The 19,649-nt window shown below is 43.0% G+C and overlaps 1 protein-coding gene across 2 annotated transcripts in view; it reads left to right on the forward strand.

Annotated features, from left to right (window-relative positions):
• Window positions 1-1,874: 1,874 nt before the first annotated feature.
• Window positions 1,875-19,649, forward strand: part of LOC126094946 (gamma-tubulin complex component 2-like) — a 202,248-nt gene continuing 184,473 nt past the window's right edge. For both annotated transcript variants that reach the window (XM_049909597.1, XM_049909598.1), the window contains exons 1-2: window positions 1,875-2,028; window positions 2,146-2,313. In XM_049909597.1, the coding sequence (XP_049765554.1) occupies window positions 1,976-2,028; window positions 2,146-2,313 (221 nt within the window). In that variant the 5' untranslated portion in view covers window positions 1,875-1,975. The remainder of the gene's footprint in view (window positions 2,029-2,145; window positions 2,314-19,649) is intronic.

The following is a 19,649-nucleotide window of genomic DNA, read 5'->3' on the forward strand; positions in this document are numbered from 1 at the left end:
AAACAATGGGTTGAAGCCACACCATTTAAAGAAATTATGGAGGAAGCCACCACTGAAGCATTCACTGAAAAATTCGGTTGGCCCACGCTTATCACAACTGACCAGGGCAGAGAGTTTGAACAGCGATTGTCTTCAGACATGCAATTTGAGAATTCTATGCGACTAGAACCACAGCATACCATCCCCAAACTACTGGACTGGTCGAATGATGGCACTGCATGTTAAAAGTGGCCCATATGGACATGAGGGCTCTCGTCTGAGACAGTCCCCTGGATGCTCCTTGAGGTTCACACAATACAAAAGCGTGACCTCAGAGTGTTGCTGGCTGAAGTCGTTTATGGTGAGATGCTGTCCCTCTCAGCGGATTTTGTTCTTCAAGACCCAACAACCATGCACACTAATCCAGCAGATCTACTCGCTCATTTAAAAAAAAATACATAGCTCTCCTCCAAATACTACTGTCTCTTTCAAACTCAGAACCAAAAGTATTTATACACAAAGCTCTTACAGATTGCAACTTTGTCATTTTAAGAGATGACCCAGTACAGCCCCAGCTACAAAGAACCCCACAAAGTGCTTCAATGAGATGATCAAACCTTCCTCATCCTATTCAATGGAAAACCAACAACTGTGTCCTTTAACCCGTATGGACATTAAATGATGCCGCATTGGATGACAGAACATGCCAAGCAGCCTCCCATCCCATGTTCAACTATCCCCACATGACAAGTGCTAGACTGCCGACCTTTGAACTCTGTCTAAAACTCACTAACTTCCTTCCTGAGGACCTCACTGTCAAGTGATAGACAATGACCTCCTCAATGAGGGATGACATATGGGCTGCCAGACTACAGATGTCTCGACTGCATGGCACTTTTGTAAGACCATCACACTGCGACATCAAATCAGCCACCCTGACTTCCCACTTCGCCAGCGATGACATCTTTATAATTGTGGCACCATGTTTACTTCCATCAGACACCACTAAATAGCTGCCACCACCAACTACCTGCCACCTGATCTCATTGCTCCCTCACACTCGCAGTATGGCCATCCCACTGTTTGCTGGCCCACTTAAATTATTTTCACCTTTACGCCAACCTGTGTAATTCGCCGCCCTATGTCATCTATGTTGCAGATGACTCTGTGATATATCACTGACTCGGCAGTCCACGCAGCCTCCATCACTATGCTCCACACTGGGGAGAGGTGAACTCTGTGGGAATATTGCTTTGTGAGGTAATAACGCTCGCGGTCGACTAGAATCTGTCGCAACAGACACTTTGACAGGCAGTCGGTTTGACGATTGTACACCATTCAGGTGTTTGTTTCCGCATATTCATGTCGTGAAAAAAAATATTTTTCCTCAGAGTAACAGAATCGTGTGATTATTCATCATAATCATCTCCCGTACCTTGAAGATCCATAAGGAAAACAATCAAATTCTGTTAAATCCTGGGCACGCCACACTGAGTGAACTCTTGATTTCGAAGTTCATCAATAACGTCTTTGCGACGCAATGGCTTGAACTAGAATCTTTTCCCTGTGCTGTCCTTCCTAAACCTATACATTATAAAGATTAAAATTTGATGCCAATGAGAGTAAACAACGAATTGGTCTCATTTAGCTAAAGTATTTACCTGAAGAAAGTAGCAGCTAGCTTTCCACTTTGTTTGTGTATCCATAGGCAACACAAGTAATTATTCTTTCACAAATTTACGTTATTATTTCGACGAACACAGTAATACACTTACAATGTTTTGATCTCCACAATGTGCGGAGTGCACTCGTTCATTTCATATTTATGGCGCCATAGATTCTGACCTCCTTGTTGTTTTTCTGAACTGGCAGTCATTATCTTTGGCTCGGTTTTGTTTACTTCTCGAATACCGCAGTGTTTTGCCGCGAGCGTCAAATGGCTGTCAAGTACGATGTGTGTTGTTTGGAAAGATGATTTTGCTTTTAAAATAATAAAATGAGTGAATTTAAAGTGCATAGATTGATGAAAGATCTAGTTACCTTGACCAGGTGAGTGAAAGTAAAAGGCTCAATGAGTTACCAAAGTGACTGGACTGAGTCGCATCGGAACTAATTTTTGAAGAGCGAATAGAATATAGCTGTTCAAAATCTGGTTGGTTTCTACAGGTCCCCAGAGTTGCCAGAGGTACTTATTGAACGGCTACAGCAAACAGAATCAAGACATGTGAATCCAGGTCAGACTGCAGCAGTACAAACTAGTTTACGACAACTTTGTAGAGATAACCCCACTGAAGAACTATTCACCGCGAAGTATAATGAACTGAAGACGAAGAAGTGAGTAAACATACGCTTATCCTGGTAGAACTATGCTACACATTTTTGTCATATTATTCAGAAACAGTAAAGAGATTGTTTCACAATTGGATTTATGGGAGTATAGTGTTGGACACACATGTAGCAAGCTGTGACCATCGAAAACACTTCGTATTCTGTGAAAAAAATCTTCCCATTCTTGTTACTCTTGTGGCTGCTTGACATACATCTGTCTTTTTCTGTAATGTGATGGGCACAGGGGTGTTGTTAATTCAAGGTGTCAGTGTTTAAATTATGGGAGTTCCGAATTACTTATCTAATGTAGATTTGTGTTATTTGAGTGCTTTTTTTGTTATTACTGTACAGACTACAAATTATACAGGATATTATCACGGTCAGAATTCCATTTTGGATTCTTTAAATCTGCTGCAAACAGTGCTCTGTGTGTTACCAAGTTTGTGTTTTCATGGAAAGTGAGAGGTGTGTGTGTATTACTGATGTCCATGCATTCGGAATGGCGTTGGTGGTGACATCGTAGTTCCCATCTTATGTTTTTTTCCTTTCTAATAAAATAGTTTTAATTTTAATTTTTGTAATTTCTCAATGTAATTTTTCATATTTTTTTTTATTTAAATGGAAAATCATAAATATGACCAAGCATATGTTAAAAATACCATTCCACGTAGCTAGGTGATGGACCACCAATAGAGATAAATGTAAATGTAGCATAGTCTGAGATCTAGATTAGGTTGGGATGTAAATGTGAAATAAAAGTTGTAGTGATAAACTGATCTGTAGCATAATGTATCTTCAAGTGATTTGTCTCTATTACGATGTTCGTGTTGCAAGAGGTAACGCCATCACTGGCCAGGCACAGCTACAGTTTTAAGACTATAATGTGCTGACAATAATATTAATGCTATAGATAATTTCACATTTCAATAGCAACTACTATGTGATGCTCTCTTACCCCTAGTTACTCTGTCATCGAATCTATCTCAGCTTTGGCAAAACACTTCTGAGATTAGTCGTCAGTGTCATGTAACAATTTAGTTGTAAAAACTGCACTGATAGTGATTGTGGATTATTAAGCATGATGCTTATTGGAGAGACACCTTTTGAATTAATGGAGCTCTTGGTAACAGTTATATACTGGACCCACCCTTGCAGTTTTCAATATAGCGCAGACCTAAAAATTAGGACTCGCTGCTGGTCAATTTGTTACCAAAACCATTTTTTCTGCATTCACATTTGTTAGCATTACCAACTCTCAACCAGATTGTCACCTGATAATCTAACGCAGACATCGGGTGTGCTATTAATCAGTCTGTCATAACTACCAAGATTTCAGGGGCATTTGAGTAGCACACTTTAACTAACCTCTTAGCATGTAAATGATACTATTATTTTGTTTGTTGTAGCTGAAAGTTTATTACAGACTGTCAATTTTCTTTTTAAATAACGAGGGGGCGGGGTGGTTGACAGCATGGCTGATGTTCATATACTAGATCTTTCTGTGTAGGGCTGGTGGAATGTTATCTTGAAGATAGTAAAATTGTCATTCTACTGTGATTAGTGGTGTCACTATCAGAACTCAATCTTTTTCTATGTGGCCATGTTGATGGCAGAGCTGTTGTGTAGCTCGAGGTGTAGGTTAGATTGGGATATCAGAAAGCATTAGAAATAAGAACATTACCACCTAAAAACCCTTTTTTTTTGTTGAAGTTCCGTTAGTTTGTCAATTTTTGTGTTGGTAATGAGATCATCCATTGATGTCTTCTGCGATGCATGGGATGGAATCCTGTCATCCTTCCTCAGCTGGCTAATAATGGTCGCGAGGTTTCTGGAATTTGATAGGCAACATGTGCCTCCTGGGTTGTGCCAAATGGTTAGCACCTGTCAGTCCTTTATAAGAGTAAAATCTGATCATGTATATTGGTAGTCTTTTGCATATTGCTTACAGCCTTGAGATATATGTCCTCAAATACCCCTTTTGATGGCCAGGTGGCCTTTGCTGCGGCTGGGTGGCACCCTTGGGGAGGGCCCCTGCTCAGAGTGGGTGGCATCAGGGTGGATGACACGCGATGAAGCGTAGTACATCATCTCTTGCTGGCGGTCAAACACCAGCAGTCTCTAAGTCAGGGCGCAGAAGTAAGACTCCAAATCGTTCCCCTCCCTGGCCACACCACCCTGCACGTATGACATTGTCTTACGTTGCCGCTACAACAGTTCTAGCCCCATCGGCTCTGCCAACCCCAGTCGCCTAAGGATGGCAGCGGATCTTACTCCCCCCGGTACCTTGTATGTTCGAGAGCTGATGCGGAATTTTTCATGATGAGGAAGCCTCAGTTTTTTGTTGAGCATTTCAAGATCAAGTTTGGGAGGTGGAGGGCTTGTCCAAAATGAGATCTGAGTCAGTCTTGATCAAAACAGCATCCTCTGCCCAGTCATGGGCATTAATTGCTTCTGACAAGCTGGGGGATGTTTCTGTAACCGTCATGTCCCATAAGAGCTTAAATATGGTCCAGGGGATCATATTTCACAGGGACCTCCTTTTGCAGTCTGACGATTTGCTGTGTGCCAATTTAGAACAGTGAGATGTACATTTTGTTCGGTGTGTCCACCGGGTCCGAGGGATAATCAGGTTGCCACCAGTGCCTTCATCTTGGCCTTCGAGGGCGATACATTACCCGAGAAGGTCAAGGTGATGGTCTAACACTGTGATGTAAAACGCTGTGTCCCTCCCCCAGTGCGGTGCTTTAACTGTTGGAAGTTTGGTCATATGTCTTCCCGCTGTACTTCCAACATCACATCTCGAGATTGCAAACATCCATCACATCCCAATACTCCATGTGCCCACCTCCCATCTGTGTCAACTGTGGAGAGCACCATTTGCCTTGCTCGCCAAACTGCAGGATTCTCCAGAAAGAAAGGAAAATACTGGAGTACTAGACCCTGGACCGACAGACCTACACTGAGGCTAAGAGAAAATTTGAACGCCTGCATCCTGCACGTATGACATCGTCTTACGTTGCCGCTACTAGCCCCATCAGCTCTGCCAACCCCAGTCGCCTCTCAGAACCAGAATACTACACTGGCCCCCTTGATGGTGGGGGGCACTTCCCTCCCTGTTACTCCTGCACCACCAACTTCAGGAACAAACCCCACCACCCCTCTCCCTGTCCCCCAACCATCGACGACGTCCGTCCCCACTTCTAAGCTGGAGAAGTGAACAACTTCTTCCACTGCTCTCACTATGAAGGGGTCCCTTGGGTCACTCCCATTTCAAGGTTTCTGCTAGTGGGAAAGATGACACCCGCCAGTGGCTGAAGAGCCCAAAAGCAGCTGGTTGCAGGGCTTCACAGTCATCCTCTGTCCTAGATACTGAATCAGTGAAGTCCTCCCAGCCAGGGAAACCCAAGGAACAGCGAGAGAAATCCAAAAAGAATGTCCCCAAGACCAAGCGAATTGCAGTATCACCCACATCACCGCTACCTCCAAGCTCTACGTCTGCAGATGAGGTGGAGATTCCGGTGTCCGCTGAGGACCTAGATATTGCCAGACCCTCAGACAAAATGGATATAGACGGCAACCGTTAAGCTTTACACCTGCTTTCTGTGTTGCCGTCCAGAAAACCTGGTTTTCGGCAATACGGACACCTGCCCTCCGTGGCTATAAGGGATACTACAGGAACTGTAGCAACTGTAATCGAGTGTCAGGTGGAGTTTGCGTTTATGTCCTAAACTCAGTCTGTTGTGAACCTGTGCCCCTTCAAACCCCTCTTGAAGCTGTGGCTGTCAGAATAAGGACGACACAGGAAATAACTCTCTGCAATGTATATCTTCCTCCAGATGGTTTAGTATCCCAGAATGTATTAACTGCACTGATTGATCAACTCCCTAAACCTTTCCTACTTATGGGAGATTTTGATGCTTGTGGGGTGGCACAGTGCTTACTGGCCGAGGCAGAGATGTTGAAACTTTACTGTCTCAGTTGGACCTCTGCCTCTTAAATACTTGGGCCACCACACATTTCAGTGTGGCTTGAAGTAGTTACTCGGCCATTGTTTTATCAATTTGCAGCCCAGGACTTCTCCCATCTGTCCACTGGAGAGCACATGGTGGCCTGTGAGATAATGACCACTTCCCCATTTTCCTGTCACTGCCCCAGCATCAGGCCCACGGACGCCTGCCCAGATGGTCTTTAAACAAGGGTGGACTGGGAAACTTTCACGTCTGCTGTCACCGTTGAATGTCCCCCCACATGGGAACATCAATGTAATGGTTGAGCAGGTGACTACAACAATCGTCTCTGTGGCAGAAAACACGATCCCTCGCTCTTTAGGGTGCCCCCGGCGAAAGGCAGTCCCATGGTGGTCGCTGAAGCAATTAAGGAGCATCGACGAGCTCTACAGCAGCGTAGGCGGCACCCTTCCCTGGAGCACCTCATAGCCTTTTAAACAGCACCGTGCTTGCGTTCGCCAACTTATTAAACGATGGAAGCAGGAGTGTTGGAAGAGATATGTTTTGACCATTGGGTAGCATACGTCACCTTCCCAAGTCTGGGCAAAGATGAAACGTGTTTTCGGGTACCAGACCCCAACAGGTGTTCCTGGTGTTAACATAAATGGCGTGTTATATGCCGATGCAAATGCGATTGCCGAGCACTATGCTCAAGCCGCTGCATTGGAGAATTACCCCCAGCCTTTTGCACTCTTAAATGGCGGCTGGAAAGGTAAGTCCTCATGTTTACTACATGCCACAGTGAATCCTACAACACCCCATTTACAGAGTGGGAGCTCCTCAGTGCCCTTGCACATTGCCTTGACATGGCTCCTGGACCAGACCGGATCCACAGTCAGGTGCTTAAACGTATCTCATCTGACTACGAGCGACATCTCATCATCTTCCAATGGATCTGGTGCTATGGCGTGTCTCCGTCAGAATGGCGGGAGAGCACCATCATTCTGGTGCTCAAACCCGGTAAAAACCCACTTGATGTGGATAGCTATCGGCCCATCAGCCTGACCGATGTGCTTTGTAAGCTGCTGGAACGTATGATGTGTTGGTGGTTGGGTTGGGTCCTGGAGTCACGTGGCCTATTGGCTCTGTCAGGGTGGCTTCTGCCAGGTTTGCTCTACCACTGATAATCTTGTGTCTGTAGAGTCTGCCATCGGAACAGCCTTTTCCGGACACCAACACCTGGTTGCTGTCTTTTTTGATTTACGAAAAGTGAAGGACATGACCTGGTTACGACATATCCTTGCCACATTACACGAGTGGGGTCTCCGGGGCCCACTCCCTATTTTTATCCAAAATTTCCTGTTGCTTCGTACTTTCCGTTTCCAAGTAGGTGCCTCCCATAGTTCCCTCCATATCCAGGAGAATGGGGTCCCGCAGGGCTCTATATTGATTGTCTCTCTATTGTTAGTAGCCACCAATGGTCTAGCAGCAGGTGTAGGGCCGTCCATCTCATCTTCTCATATGCAAACGACGTCTGCGTTTCGTACTGCTCCACTGGTACTGGTGTTCCTGAGTGGCGCCTACGGGAGCCATCCACAAGGCGCAATCTTGGTCTCTAGCTCACGGTTTCCCATTTTCAGCTGCAAAGTCGTGTGTTATGCGCTTCTGTTGGCATCGTACTGTTCATCCAGAACCAGAACTTTACCTTAATGATGATTCACTCACTGTAGTGGAGACATATTGATTATTAGGACTGGTTTTCGGCACTCGAGTGACTTGGCTTCCTCACATTCATCAGCTTAAGCGGAAGTGCTGGCAGCACCTCAAGGCCCTCCACTGCCTGAGCAACACCAACTGGGGTGCAGATTGCTCTACATTACTGCAGCTCTACAGAGCACTTGTTCAATCCTGCCTTGACTATGGGAGTCTGGTTTATGGTTCGGTGGTGCCATTAACATTGCATTTACTTGACCAGTGTACCACTGTGGTGTTCGCCTAGTGACAGGAGCTTTTAGGACAAGTCTGGTGACCAGTGTCGGAAATACGGAAGCGTCCGATCCCGCCTGTCTGCTTTGACCCATGACATCACAAATATGGCGGAAACAAAAACAAACACACACACTTTCCACAAGAAGCCTAATGATACTAACGGGACAAGCGTGGGAAATGGGGTGTTTTGGATGGGGGGGCAAACTAAATATAAAAAAATTTAGACGCCTTGCGTAGCTACAACGTGTAAGTGAAGACAGCCATGCATGAATACCCACCCACCTCCCCAGGGGTCATAACCCCTGCAACCCATAGAAGATAAAGATGCTTCAGTAGCTGATTAGTGTTTTTTGTCTTTTTTTAAAAAAAAAAATCTCACGGGATAGAACGTACAGATCAGAAAGATAAATATAATAAACTAAAACAGAAATTGGAGGAAACAGATAATTAAAATAAGTAATAAGCGTTTTTAAATTAAAAAAAAACAAACTCACGAGATAGAACGAACAGATCAGAAAAGTAAACAAAATAAGATAAAACAGAACTGGAGACAGCCACACTCAAACCAAACTCCGCGCCGTCATGACGTCACACACGACAACACTCTTACGTCACGGGTCAAAGCTGACGCGTGGGATCGGACGCTTCTGTCGACCCCCAGTGTCCTTGTGGAAGCCGGAGTGCCTCCATTGCAGGTTAGGCATGCACAACTGTTGGCCAGTTACGTAGCACATGTTCATAGTTCTCCTGCACATCCGAATCACCATCCTCTTTTCCCACCCATGGCGGTTCATCTCCTGCATCACTGGCCCAGATCAGGACTTCCAGTTGCTGTTCATGTCCGATCCCTTCTTTCCGAACTGGAGTTCATTCGCTGCTGTGAGATCCTTACTGATTTTGATCAGTTTGTCATTTTCAGCATTCACTAGAGGCTAACAATAACCAGCATTAATTTAGTACACACTGTGTGTGTAATTGGATGTATTCAGGTTTGACTTAAGTAATCCTCATATAGGTCCACCCACGTCCAGGAGAACGGTGTGCCACAGGGTTCTGTTTTAAGTGTCTGCCTGTTTTTAATAGCCATTAATGGGCTCGCTGCGGCCGTGGGAAATTCTGTCTCTGCTTCCCTGTATGCTGACGACTTCTGCCTTTATTACAGCTCTACTGGCATTGCAGCTGTTGAATGTCAGCTGCAGCGTGCTATCCGCAAGGCGCAGTCTTGGGCTGTAGCTCATGGGTTCCAGTTTTCAGCAGCCAAGACCTGTGTTATGCATTTCTGCCGGCGACGCATTGTCCACCCGGAGCCGCGGCTTTATCTTGCCGGCGAACTTCTTTCAGTGGTGGAATCACACAGGTTTTTGGGGGTGGTTTTCGATGCCCGGTTGACTTGGCTGCTTCATATTCGGCAGCTTAAACAGGCATGTTGGCGGCATCTAAACGCTCTGAGATGCTTGAGCCACACCCGCTGGGGCGCCGACCGATCTACCCTGTTGCGGCTCTACCAGGCGTTAATCCAGTCCCGTCTGGATTGTGGGAGCCTGGCTTATGGCTCAGCATCCCCCTCTGCGTTGCGGGTGCTGGACCCAATACTACACAGCGGGATCCGACTTGCCACTGGTGCCTTCCGCACCAGCCCTGTGGACAGCATCCTTGTTGAGGCAGGTGTCCCTCCACTGCGGTCACGATGCCAACAATTACTGGCAGCTTATGCTGCCCATGTTTTTAGCTTGCCCGGGCATCCAAATTACCGTGTCCTGTTCCCGCAGTCTGTCGTCCATCTGCCAGACCGTCGGCCCCGGTCGGGTTGTCCGATCGCCGTACGAGTCAAGGAGCTTCTCTGCGGGCTTGGGTTTTTCCCTGTTCCACCTCCTTTCCGGGCACCTCTGCGTACACCCCCGTGGTGTGTTCCTCGCCCTTGCCTTCGGCTCGACTTGGCACAGGGCTCAAAGGACTCAGTCCCTCCAGAGGCCCTCCGCCGCTGCTTTTATTCCATCCTGGCCACGTATCAGGGCTCTGGAATTGTTTACACTGACGGTTCGATGGTTGCTGGTCATGTCGGGTATGCGCTAACTCTAGGGGACCATTCCGAACAACGGCCCTTGGCGGATGGCTGCAGCGTTTACACTGCTGAGCTGGTCGTCATCTTTTGAGCCCTAGAGTATATCTGCTCCTGCTCAGATGAGTCCTTCGTTATCTGTAGCGATTCCCTGAGTGGTTTACGAGCTCTCGACCAGTGTTTTCCTCGTTCTCGTCTGGTGATGGCTATCCATGAGTCCCTGCATACTCCTGCGCGTTGCGGCCGCTCTGTGGCCTTTGTGTGGACCCCCGGTCACATTGGTATCCCGGGCAATGCACATGTTGACCGCCTGGCGAAAGAGGCCACGAGACAACCGTCTCTGGATGTTGGCCTCCCAGAGACTGATTTGCAGGCAGTCCTCCGCCGAAAAGTTTTTGCGCTTTGGGACGCTGAATGGCGCGATCGGATCACGCCCAATAAATTCCGTGCCATTAAGGAGACGGCGACTGTGTGGCGGTCATCCATGCAAGCCAACCGCAGGGACTCAGTCGTCCTTTGTCGGCTCTGCATTGGCCACTCCCGGCTGACACACAGTTATTTACTGCGCCAGGAGGACCCTCCTGTATGTCGCTGTGGGGCGGCTTTGACAGTGGCCCACATTTTGTTGGCCTGCCCCCTTTTAGCTGTGGTCAGGCAGACATTTGCGCTGCCTGATACGCTCCCTGCCCTTTTATCTGATGACCCTGTTATGGCTGACTTCGTTTTACGTTTTATTAGGGCAGGGGGTTTTTATTCTTTAATCTGAGTGTTTCTGTTTTATTTTATTGTTTTGTGTTGATTCTGGCCTTTGGCCCACGGTTTTAAACTAAGTTTTTAATGTGTTTTCGGTGGTTGGCTTTTCCTTTGTTTGTTCCTATGGTCGGCCAACCACCGTCACACTCCGTGTGATTTTATTTCGTTTTGTCTGGTCCTTGTCTATGTTTCTTTTGTTCTGTGTCATCTGTCTCCTATTCTGTTGAACATTTTTTATTCTCTGTGGGTATTTTTAGTATTTTGGAAAAAGGGACCGATGACCTCTGCAGTTTGGTCCCTTTAATCCTTAAACCAACCAACCAACTTAAGTATGAATAACTGTTGATGTGAGTGTAGCAGTTTGGGACACATCAGTTTGCAGATGCATTTCACTTTATTTTCTTTCATGGAATACACTTCTCTGATTTTGAGGCCGTGGTACTTTCCAGCCACAATCCCCCAGTAATGAGACATTGTTTATTGTTGTACTCAGTTTATTTGTTGGTTTGGTATGCTTAGCTTTTGCAAGTGCTATAGGGCAGTCAGACAATTCACTTTTAACAAAATGTGTAATTGCAAACAGAACTTTATCCAGATACTTCACACACCTGCCCTCCAGAGTGATGCATTATCTCGATGTGCATGTTTTTTAGTGCAATGTGCAATTTGTGGTAATATACCGAGCAATGATTGTAATGAACATAGGTCTCCGGAAAGCAGATCTGAAACTGTATTGTATCAGAATCACATTTTCACTTTTCCATTACAGGAAGTAGAATCTCAAATGCATCAGCATTTCCTTCCGGTAACATTTTTTAAAAATTCGCTTTGTTTCTCCCCGTGTCTATAATGTTTATATTGTTCCTCCAGGTTCTGTCTTCATGCCATGTACAATAGAGGATCATTTTTGGTGCTGCCAGGATAACTTTGTCATGTGTTAAAAAACTTTCTATGAAGCCTGACCTGAAAACTTTCAATGAACATATCTCAACCTCAGCTATTACAAATTACAAAAGACAGCACTTGGTCAGGTTGATTGGATGTGAGTAATTTACATGGAAATCCTTCTCACTCGTCATCCAGTTACAGTTAATGTCATCAGCTTAAAGCCATCAGTACACATACATTCATTCCCACACATAAAGATTTTCATCACTATTAACATAAAGTCTGTGCATCTTGGGTCTGGGTGCTATTCCTTACAGTGTAGCAATGTTCAGTATTATATAAGTCTTCCTAGTCAGCAAGTAAAATCTTTCTTGCTTGGAGTCATGTATCAAGTCTCAACTTACATTGAGTGCAGTAGGTAGCAATCCCAGGCATGGGAGGCAGGTTTGGTGTGTCACATTATGAATGTAGCAGGTTTGCTTTCCCCACTTACATATAGCCTGCAGCCCCAGTATTGCTTCTGAGGCATATAGTCAGTCATGTCGCAACTGACGTCCAGGTACAGATTATATCTGCTACAAACTTCAAGCAACAAGCCCATTCCTGACAGGCTTTCCTGACAAGAGAGGTGGTTAAAACCACTGCATGCTAACATCAGAAGAGGTCAGACTGGAGATCCGGAGCACACAGTAGTCTCTAAACCAATTTCGGGTTGGTATTGCCGGTTGCAGTGGAACTCTGTACAGTTGGTGTTTCCTTATCATTCCAAGGCTTTGCAAATGTGTTGCAACACAGTCAGTTATGTGTACACTGAGCCAAAACATTATGCCCACTTCACACTGCATGAATCCTGCTTGGTGGTGTTGGCAGCATGTGACACGGTAAGGAGAGTATATGAGTGGAGTAGAGATGAAGCAGGGATCATTCTAGTGATAATACAGGGTGCAAATCGACTGACATAAGAGACTTTGACAAAGGAGAACTTGTTATGGCACTGTACTTGGTAACAAGTCTCTTTGGAGCACTGAAGCAGGTAGGCTATGTGCTCGCTACTGTCATGAGTGAGCATCTATGGAAAGTGATTGAAGGACAATGAAACCATGAGTGGGCAACAAAGATACTGGATATCCGTGTCTTAACACAGAATGTGGAGGTTGGAGGCCTGCTCGCTCAGTAAAGCAGATCTGATGACAATACAGTGCTGGTACTGGCACAAGTGTTTTGGAGGACAGTGTTCAGCACACTTGACTGAATGTGGGGCTCCATAGCAGATGGCCCCTATATATATTCCAATGTTGATCCAATGACATTTTCAATTAAGATTGCAGTTGATGCTGTATCATCAAAATTGGACTGTGAACCCTTAGAAATGTGTAACCTAGTTGGCTGAATAATGTTTCGTGTGACACCAGGTTAACGGTCGTGTCTGAATACACTGTTATCCAGGTAAACAGATATTCAGAACACATACCAAACCATAGACATAGGTAAGTAGTGTCATTATTGTGCTACAGCGGACATTCACGTGGGCTTAAATAGGTATTGTGGTAATAATTGATGGCACTGGACAGCTGCGTGCTACATGAACGTTGTGGACCACCTGTATCCCTTAATGCTTGATGTCTTTTGTGATGGCGATGGCATATTCCAGCGGGACAACTGCCTGTCTGACAAGGCCGGAATCATAATATAATGGTTTGAGGATTGTGATAATTAACTCATGTTGGTGTCTTAGCTATCAATTTGTCTGCTCTGAACTTCATAGAACACACCTGTGACACTGTAGGAAGTCAGCTCTGCACCCACAAACCAATGGCCTGTAAGTTAGGATAACTAAGTGATGTGTGCATAAGTGTTTAGTGTCACACACCTTTGGAAAGTTACCAAACACTTCATTGTATCTGTGCTACACAGAATTGCAGCTGTATTGTTCCAAAGAGGGACCAGCATACTATTTAGCAAATTGTCATAATATTTGGATTCATCATTGTATGTGTCTTGTCATCAGTGCCCTGTCCTGTGTTCTTGGGGAAGGGCTTACCTGTAACCCATTGGAATGGAAATTGACCATTTATGTGTTACAATGGTATAGTGTTTGAACTTCGGATCATTTATTATATTTTAGTCGATAAGAAATATTTATTGCAATGTAGGTGATGCTTCTGATGTGAATAATAATAATAATAAATAATAATAATAATAATAATAAGGTTGCCATCTGTGTGACACATTCCGTTCTGCTCCTAGCCTTCTTACAGTGCCTTAAACAGATGTTTTAAAATGCTCGTTCTATCTAGTATTAAACACTGTAACATTTGTTTTTGATCACTGACTCTGTGCTGAGGCTCTGGTCTTTGACTTAGGTCTTCAAATTCTGAAACCTGCTTAGCACTGATCAGTGTGCATTAAGGAGAAACTCTTAATCAACATCTGCCTTACAGATGGATGTGGTAGTACAATACTTGTAAGCTTTCCTGTAAATCGTACACCCTATAAGTGTAGCTACTAAATGACAAAAGCAGTACCAGTTTGTCTATCTAATGGGTGTCAGTGGCAACAAAAATTTGATCCATAGTATGTCATGTGATTATTGATCCAATTTAAAAATGTTAGATACTGTCATAATCTACTCATTTAAGATGTATAATCCTGTGTCAAAAATTCAAACAACAAGACAAGCATTGCAGTTCAAGCATGTGTTTTTTGTCTTGAAGCAGCATAACTGATGATGATGCACGAATACTTAGACTATATTCATCCAGTAGTTGAGAATGAAAGCACTTAGCAATTTCCAGCAAACTTTACACATAATTTCAAACCTTCATGAATCTTTTTCTCACTGACACACCCACAAAATGATGAAAGGAAAAAAGTTTATTGCTTCTACATTGTTGCTGTTCATGTTGTCAGGCTTCAGCATCAGGCATGACATTTTATTATTTCTTGATTAATGACTCTATCCACAACAGTTTGCAGGCAGTATCCACATACACCAGTTGATGTACCTGCAAAATTATGTCATTGTACAACACAGTTAAGCAGTAATGACATCATAATCACTGAGATGCATCAAAAAGTAACATTTGCTTAAAATGGAGCCCAAATCATCAAGACTAAATTTGAGTGTTCCATAATGAGAGCATTTCATGACTTTCAAGAAATGTTATGAATAATTTCAAACCTATTTCTAACTTTTCTCGATTATATGCGTAAAACATTAACTCATTTATAAAGTAATTAATCATTCACAGCTGTTTCATACATGGGAGTTTCATTCTTTAAGGAATCGGTTGTTTACTGGTTCTTCAGTGTTTTGGTATGGCTGCTCACTAATTATGAAGACATAACATGCTCAGACAGTTGCACAAGTGAGACTTCCAGTGATGCCTACCTGTGTTTTTACACTACTTTGTCACATGGTTTCTTAGGTTTCAGTTTTGTTATTGTATTAGATTCGAAGATGAGGAAGATGCTCTTGAGAGAAATGTTTAACTTGTGATGTTCTGTAATAATCAGTAACATTACGTCCACAGTTAGTCTTACATCCACTGTTTATTCATTATAGGTTACAATGGTATATTGTGCCCCTTCCCTAAACCTGAAATGTCTGTTTATGGTTGTATCTGCCACTGAGACAGATGGAGGAGTGAGCAGGTAGAATAGATTTTAAATTTTCATCACAGAAATGTTTGTCATAATTTTAATTATTCTTCCTACAATGCTAATCTATTTTTGTGCAAAATGTGGGCACTTCCCTAAGTTAAAAAAGTCATCTTACTTTTGATGGAGGGCTCACATTGTAGATTAGATTTAGTTTTCGTTCTGTAGACCCAAAAAATGAGATGATTCTCGTGGGTGTGGGACATGTCAGAAAGTATGACATAAAACATTGCACATAATACTTACTACACTGATCATTTGTCAGGAGACAGTCGAAAATAAGCTAATACAATGCAGTAAATTGGGACATCTAACATTTACAGAATTAACACAGTCAGAATGAAACACTGTTATCCTCAATTAATAAATTTATCATACACAAAATACCTAATCTTGACTGTTGTGATGAAGTGTTGTCAAAGCAGAAATCTAACAGATATTTTTACTTAAGCTGACTTAACAGTCTCTGTTAAGATATTCATGTATGGAGTAGGAGGAGTTGCCTATCAAAAAGTCTTTCAAACTCTGTTTAAACCGTGCTTTATCTGAAACCAAGTTTTTTAATGGTTGCTGGCAATTTATTAAAAATGTGAGTTCCTGAATATTGGACCCCTTTTTGGACCAAGGTAAGTGATTTTAGTCCTTTATGTAGATTCTTCTTATTCCTAGTATTGATACTGTGTACTGAGCTATTGGTTGGAAATAGAGATGTATTACGTGCAACAAATTTCATTAAGGAATAAATGTACTGAGAAGCAGTGGCTAGAATACAAAGTTCCTTGAACAGGTTTCTACAAGATGTTCTTGAATGTACGCCACAAATGATTCTTATCACATGCTTTTGGACCCTAAAAACTTTTGCTTGGTTTGATGAGTTGTCCCAGAATATGATCCCATACGACATAATAGAATGAAAGTAAGCAAAGTATGTAAGCTTTTTTAATTTTTATATCTCCTACATCTGACATCATTCTCGTGGCAAATACAGACTTGTTTAGGTGCTTAAGCAATTCTGTGGTATGCCCTTCACAACTGAATTTATTATCGAGTTGTAATCCCAGAAATTTAACACTGTCAACTTCTTTGATCTGCATGTCTTCATACGTCATACTCATGCTGGAAGGAAATCTCGTACAGGTTATGAACTGCATATAGTGGGTCTTCTCAAAGTTTAATGACAAAGAATTCACTTTAAACCACTTATTAATGTCAGTGAAAATTTGATTATCAGCTGTTTCTAAATCTGTATTTGACTTGCTACTTATTGCAATGTTTGCATCATCTGCAAACAAAACAAACTTAGCATCTGGCAATGTAACAGATGAGAGGTCATTAATATACACAAGAAAAAGCAGTGGAACCAAAATGGAACCTTGAGGAACACTACATGTAATTAATTCCCAATCAGATGAAGAATGACTGCTTACTGCACAGGTATTTCCCAACGACACCCTTTGTTTCCTGTTAGACAGATAATACTCAAACTCTTTCGCAGCATTGCTGATGACGCCATAATACTCTAATTTACTTAGGAGGATGCTGTGGTTTACACAGTCAAAGGCTTTTGACGTGTCACAGAAAATACCAGTAGCCTGTAATTTATTATCTAATGAACTGAGTACATTCTCACTGTAAGTGTAAATAGCTTTCTCTATAGCTAACATTTGGTTCAAGAATCATGAAAGAAGGTTGTATACATGGAAGAACCCTGGAGATACTGACAGGTTTCAGATAGATTATATAATGGCAAGGCAGAGATTTAGGAACCAGGTTTTAAATTGTAAGACATTCCCAGGGGCAGATGTGGACTCCGACCACAATCTATTGGTTATGAACTGTAGATTAAAACTGAAGAAACCGCAAAAAGGTGGGAATTTAAGGAGATGGGACCTGGAGAAACTGACTGAACCAGAGGTTATGCAGAGGTTCAGGGAGAGCATATCGGAACAATTGACAGGAATGGGGGAAAGAAATAAAGTAGAAGAAGAATGGGTAGCTTTGAGGGATGAAGTAGTGAAGGCAGCAGAGTATCAAGTAAGTTAAAAAACTGGGGCTAGTAGAACTCCTTGGGTAACAGAAGAAATATTGAATTTAATTGATGAAAGGAGAAAATATAAAAATGCAGTAAATGAAGCAGGCAAAAAGGAATACAAACGTCTCAAAAATGAGATTGACAGGAAGTGCAAAATGGCTAAGCAGGGATGGCTAGAGGACAAATGTAAGGTTGTAGAGGCCTATCTCACTAGGGGTAAGATAGATAGTGCCTACAGGAAAATTAAAGAGACCTTTGGAGAAAAGAGAACCACTTGTATGAATATCAAGAGCTCAGATGGAAACCCAGTCCTAACCACAGAAGGGAAAGCAGAAAGGTGGAAGGAGTATATAGAGGGTCTATACAGGGGCGATGTACATGAGGACAATGTTATGGAAATGGAAGAGGATGTAGATGAAGATGAAATGAGAGATATGATACTGCGTGAAGAGTTTGACAGAGCACTGAAAGACCAGAGTCGAAACAAGGCCCCGGGAGCAGACAACATTCCATTAGAACTACTGACGGTCTTGGGAGAGCCAGTCCTGACGAAACTCTATACCATCTGGTGAGCAAGATGTATGAGACAGGCGAAATACCCTCAGACTTCAAGAAGAATATAATAATTCCAATCCCAAAGAAAGCAGGTGTTGACAGATGTGAAAATTACCGAACTATCAGTTTAATAAGTCACAGTTGCAAAATACTAACCGAATTCTTTACAAACAAATGGAAAAACTGGTAGAAGCCGACCTCGGGGAAGATCAGTTTGGATTTCGTAGAAATATTGGAACAGGTGAGGCAATACTGACCCTACGACTTACCTTAGAAGCTAGATTAAGGAAAGGCAAACCTACATTTCTAGCATTTGTAGACTTAGAGAAAGCGTTTGACAATGTTGACTGGAATACTCTCTTTCAAATTCTGAAGGTGGCAGGGGTAAAATACAGGGAGCGAAAGGCTATTTACAATTTGTACAGTAACCAGATGGCAGTTATAAGAATTTGTATAGAATTTGTATAGAAACCAAATTGTAGTTATAAGAGTTGAGGGACATGAAAGGGAAGCAGTGGTTGGGAAGGGAGTGAGATAGGGTTGTAGCCTCTCCCCGATGTTATTCAATCTTTATATTGAGCAAGCAGTGAAGGAAACAAAAGAAAAATTCGGATTAGGTATTAAAATCCATGGAGAAGTAATAGAAACTTTGAGGTTCACCGATGACATTGTAATTCTGTCAGAGACAGCAAAGGACTTGGAAGAGCAGTTGAATGGAATGGATAGTGTTTTGAAAGGAGGATATAAGATTAACATCAACAGAAGCAAAACTAGGATAATGGAATGTAGTCGAATTAAGTCGGGTGATGCTGAGGGAATTAGATTAGGAAATGAGACAGTTAAAGTAGTAAAGGAGTTTTGCTATTTGGGGAGCAAAATAACTGATGATGGTTGAAGTAGAGAGGATATAAAATGTAGACTGTCAATGGCAAGGAAAGCGTTTCTGAAGAAGAGAAATTTGTTAACATCGAATATAGATTTAAGTGTCAGGATGTCATTTATGAAAGTATTTGTATGGAGTGTGGCCATGTATGGAAGTGAAACATGGACGATAAATAGTTTGGATAAGAAGAGAATAGAAGCTTTCGAAATGTGGTGCTACAGAAGAATGCTGAAGATTAGATGGGTAGATCACATAACTAATGAGGAGGTATTGAATAGAATTGGAGAGAAGAGAAGTTTGTGGCACAACTTGACTAGAGGAAGGGATCGGTTGGTAGGACATGTTCTGAGGCATCAAGGGATCACCAATTGAGTATTGGATGGCAGCGTGGTAGGTAAAATTCATAGAGGGAGACCAAGAGATGAATACACTAAGCAGATTCAAAAGGATGTAGGTTGCAGTAGGTACTGGGAGATGAAGAAGCTTGCACAGGATAGAGTAGCATGGAGAGCTGCATCAAACCAGTCTCAGGACTGAAGACCACAACAACAACAACAACAACAACAACAACATATC

The sequence above is a fragment of the Schistocerca cancellata genome, chromosome 8 (assembly GCF_023864275.1).
Source record: "Schistocerca cancellata isolate TAMUIC-IGC-003103 chromosome 8, iqSchCanc2.1, whole genome shotgun sequence".
NCBI classification, from domain to species: Eukaryota; Metazoa; Arthropoda; class Insecta; order Orthoptera; family Acrididae; genus Schistocerca; species Schistocerca cancellata.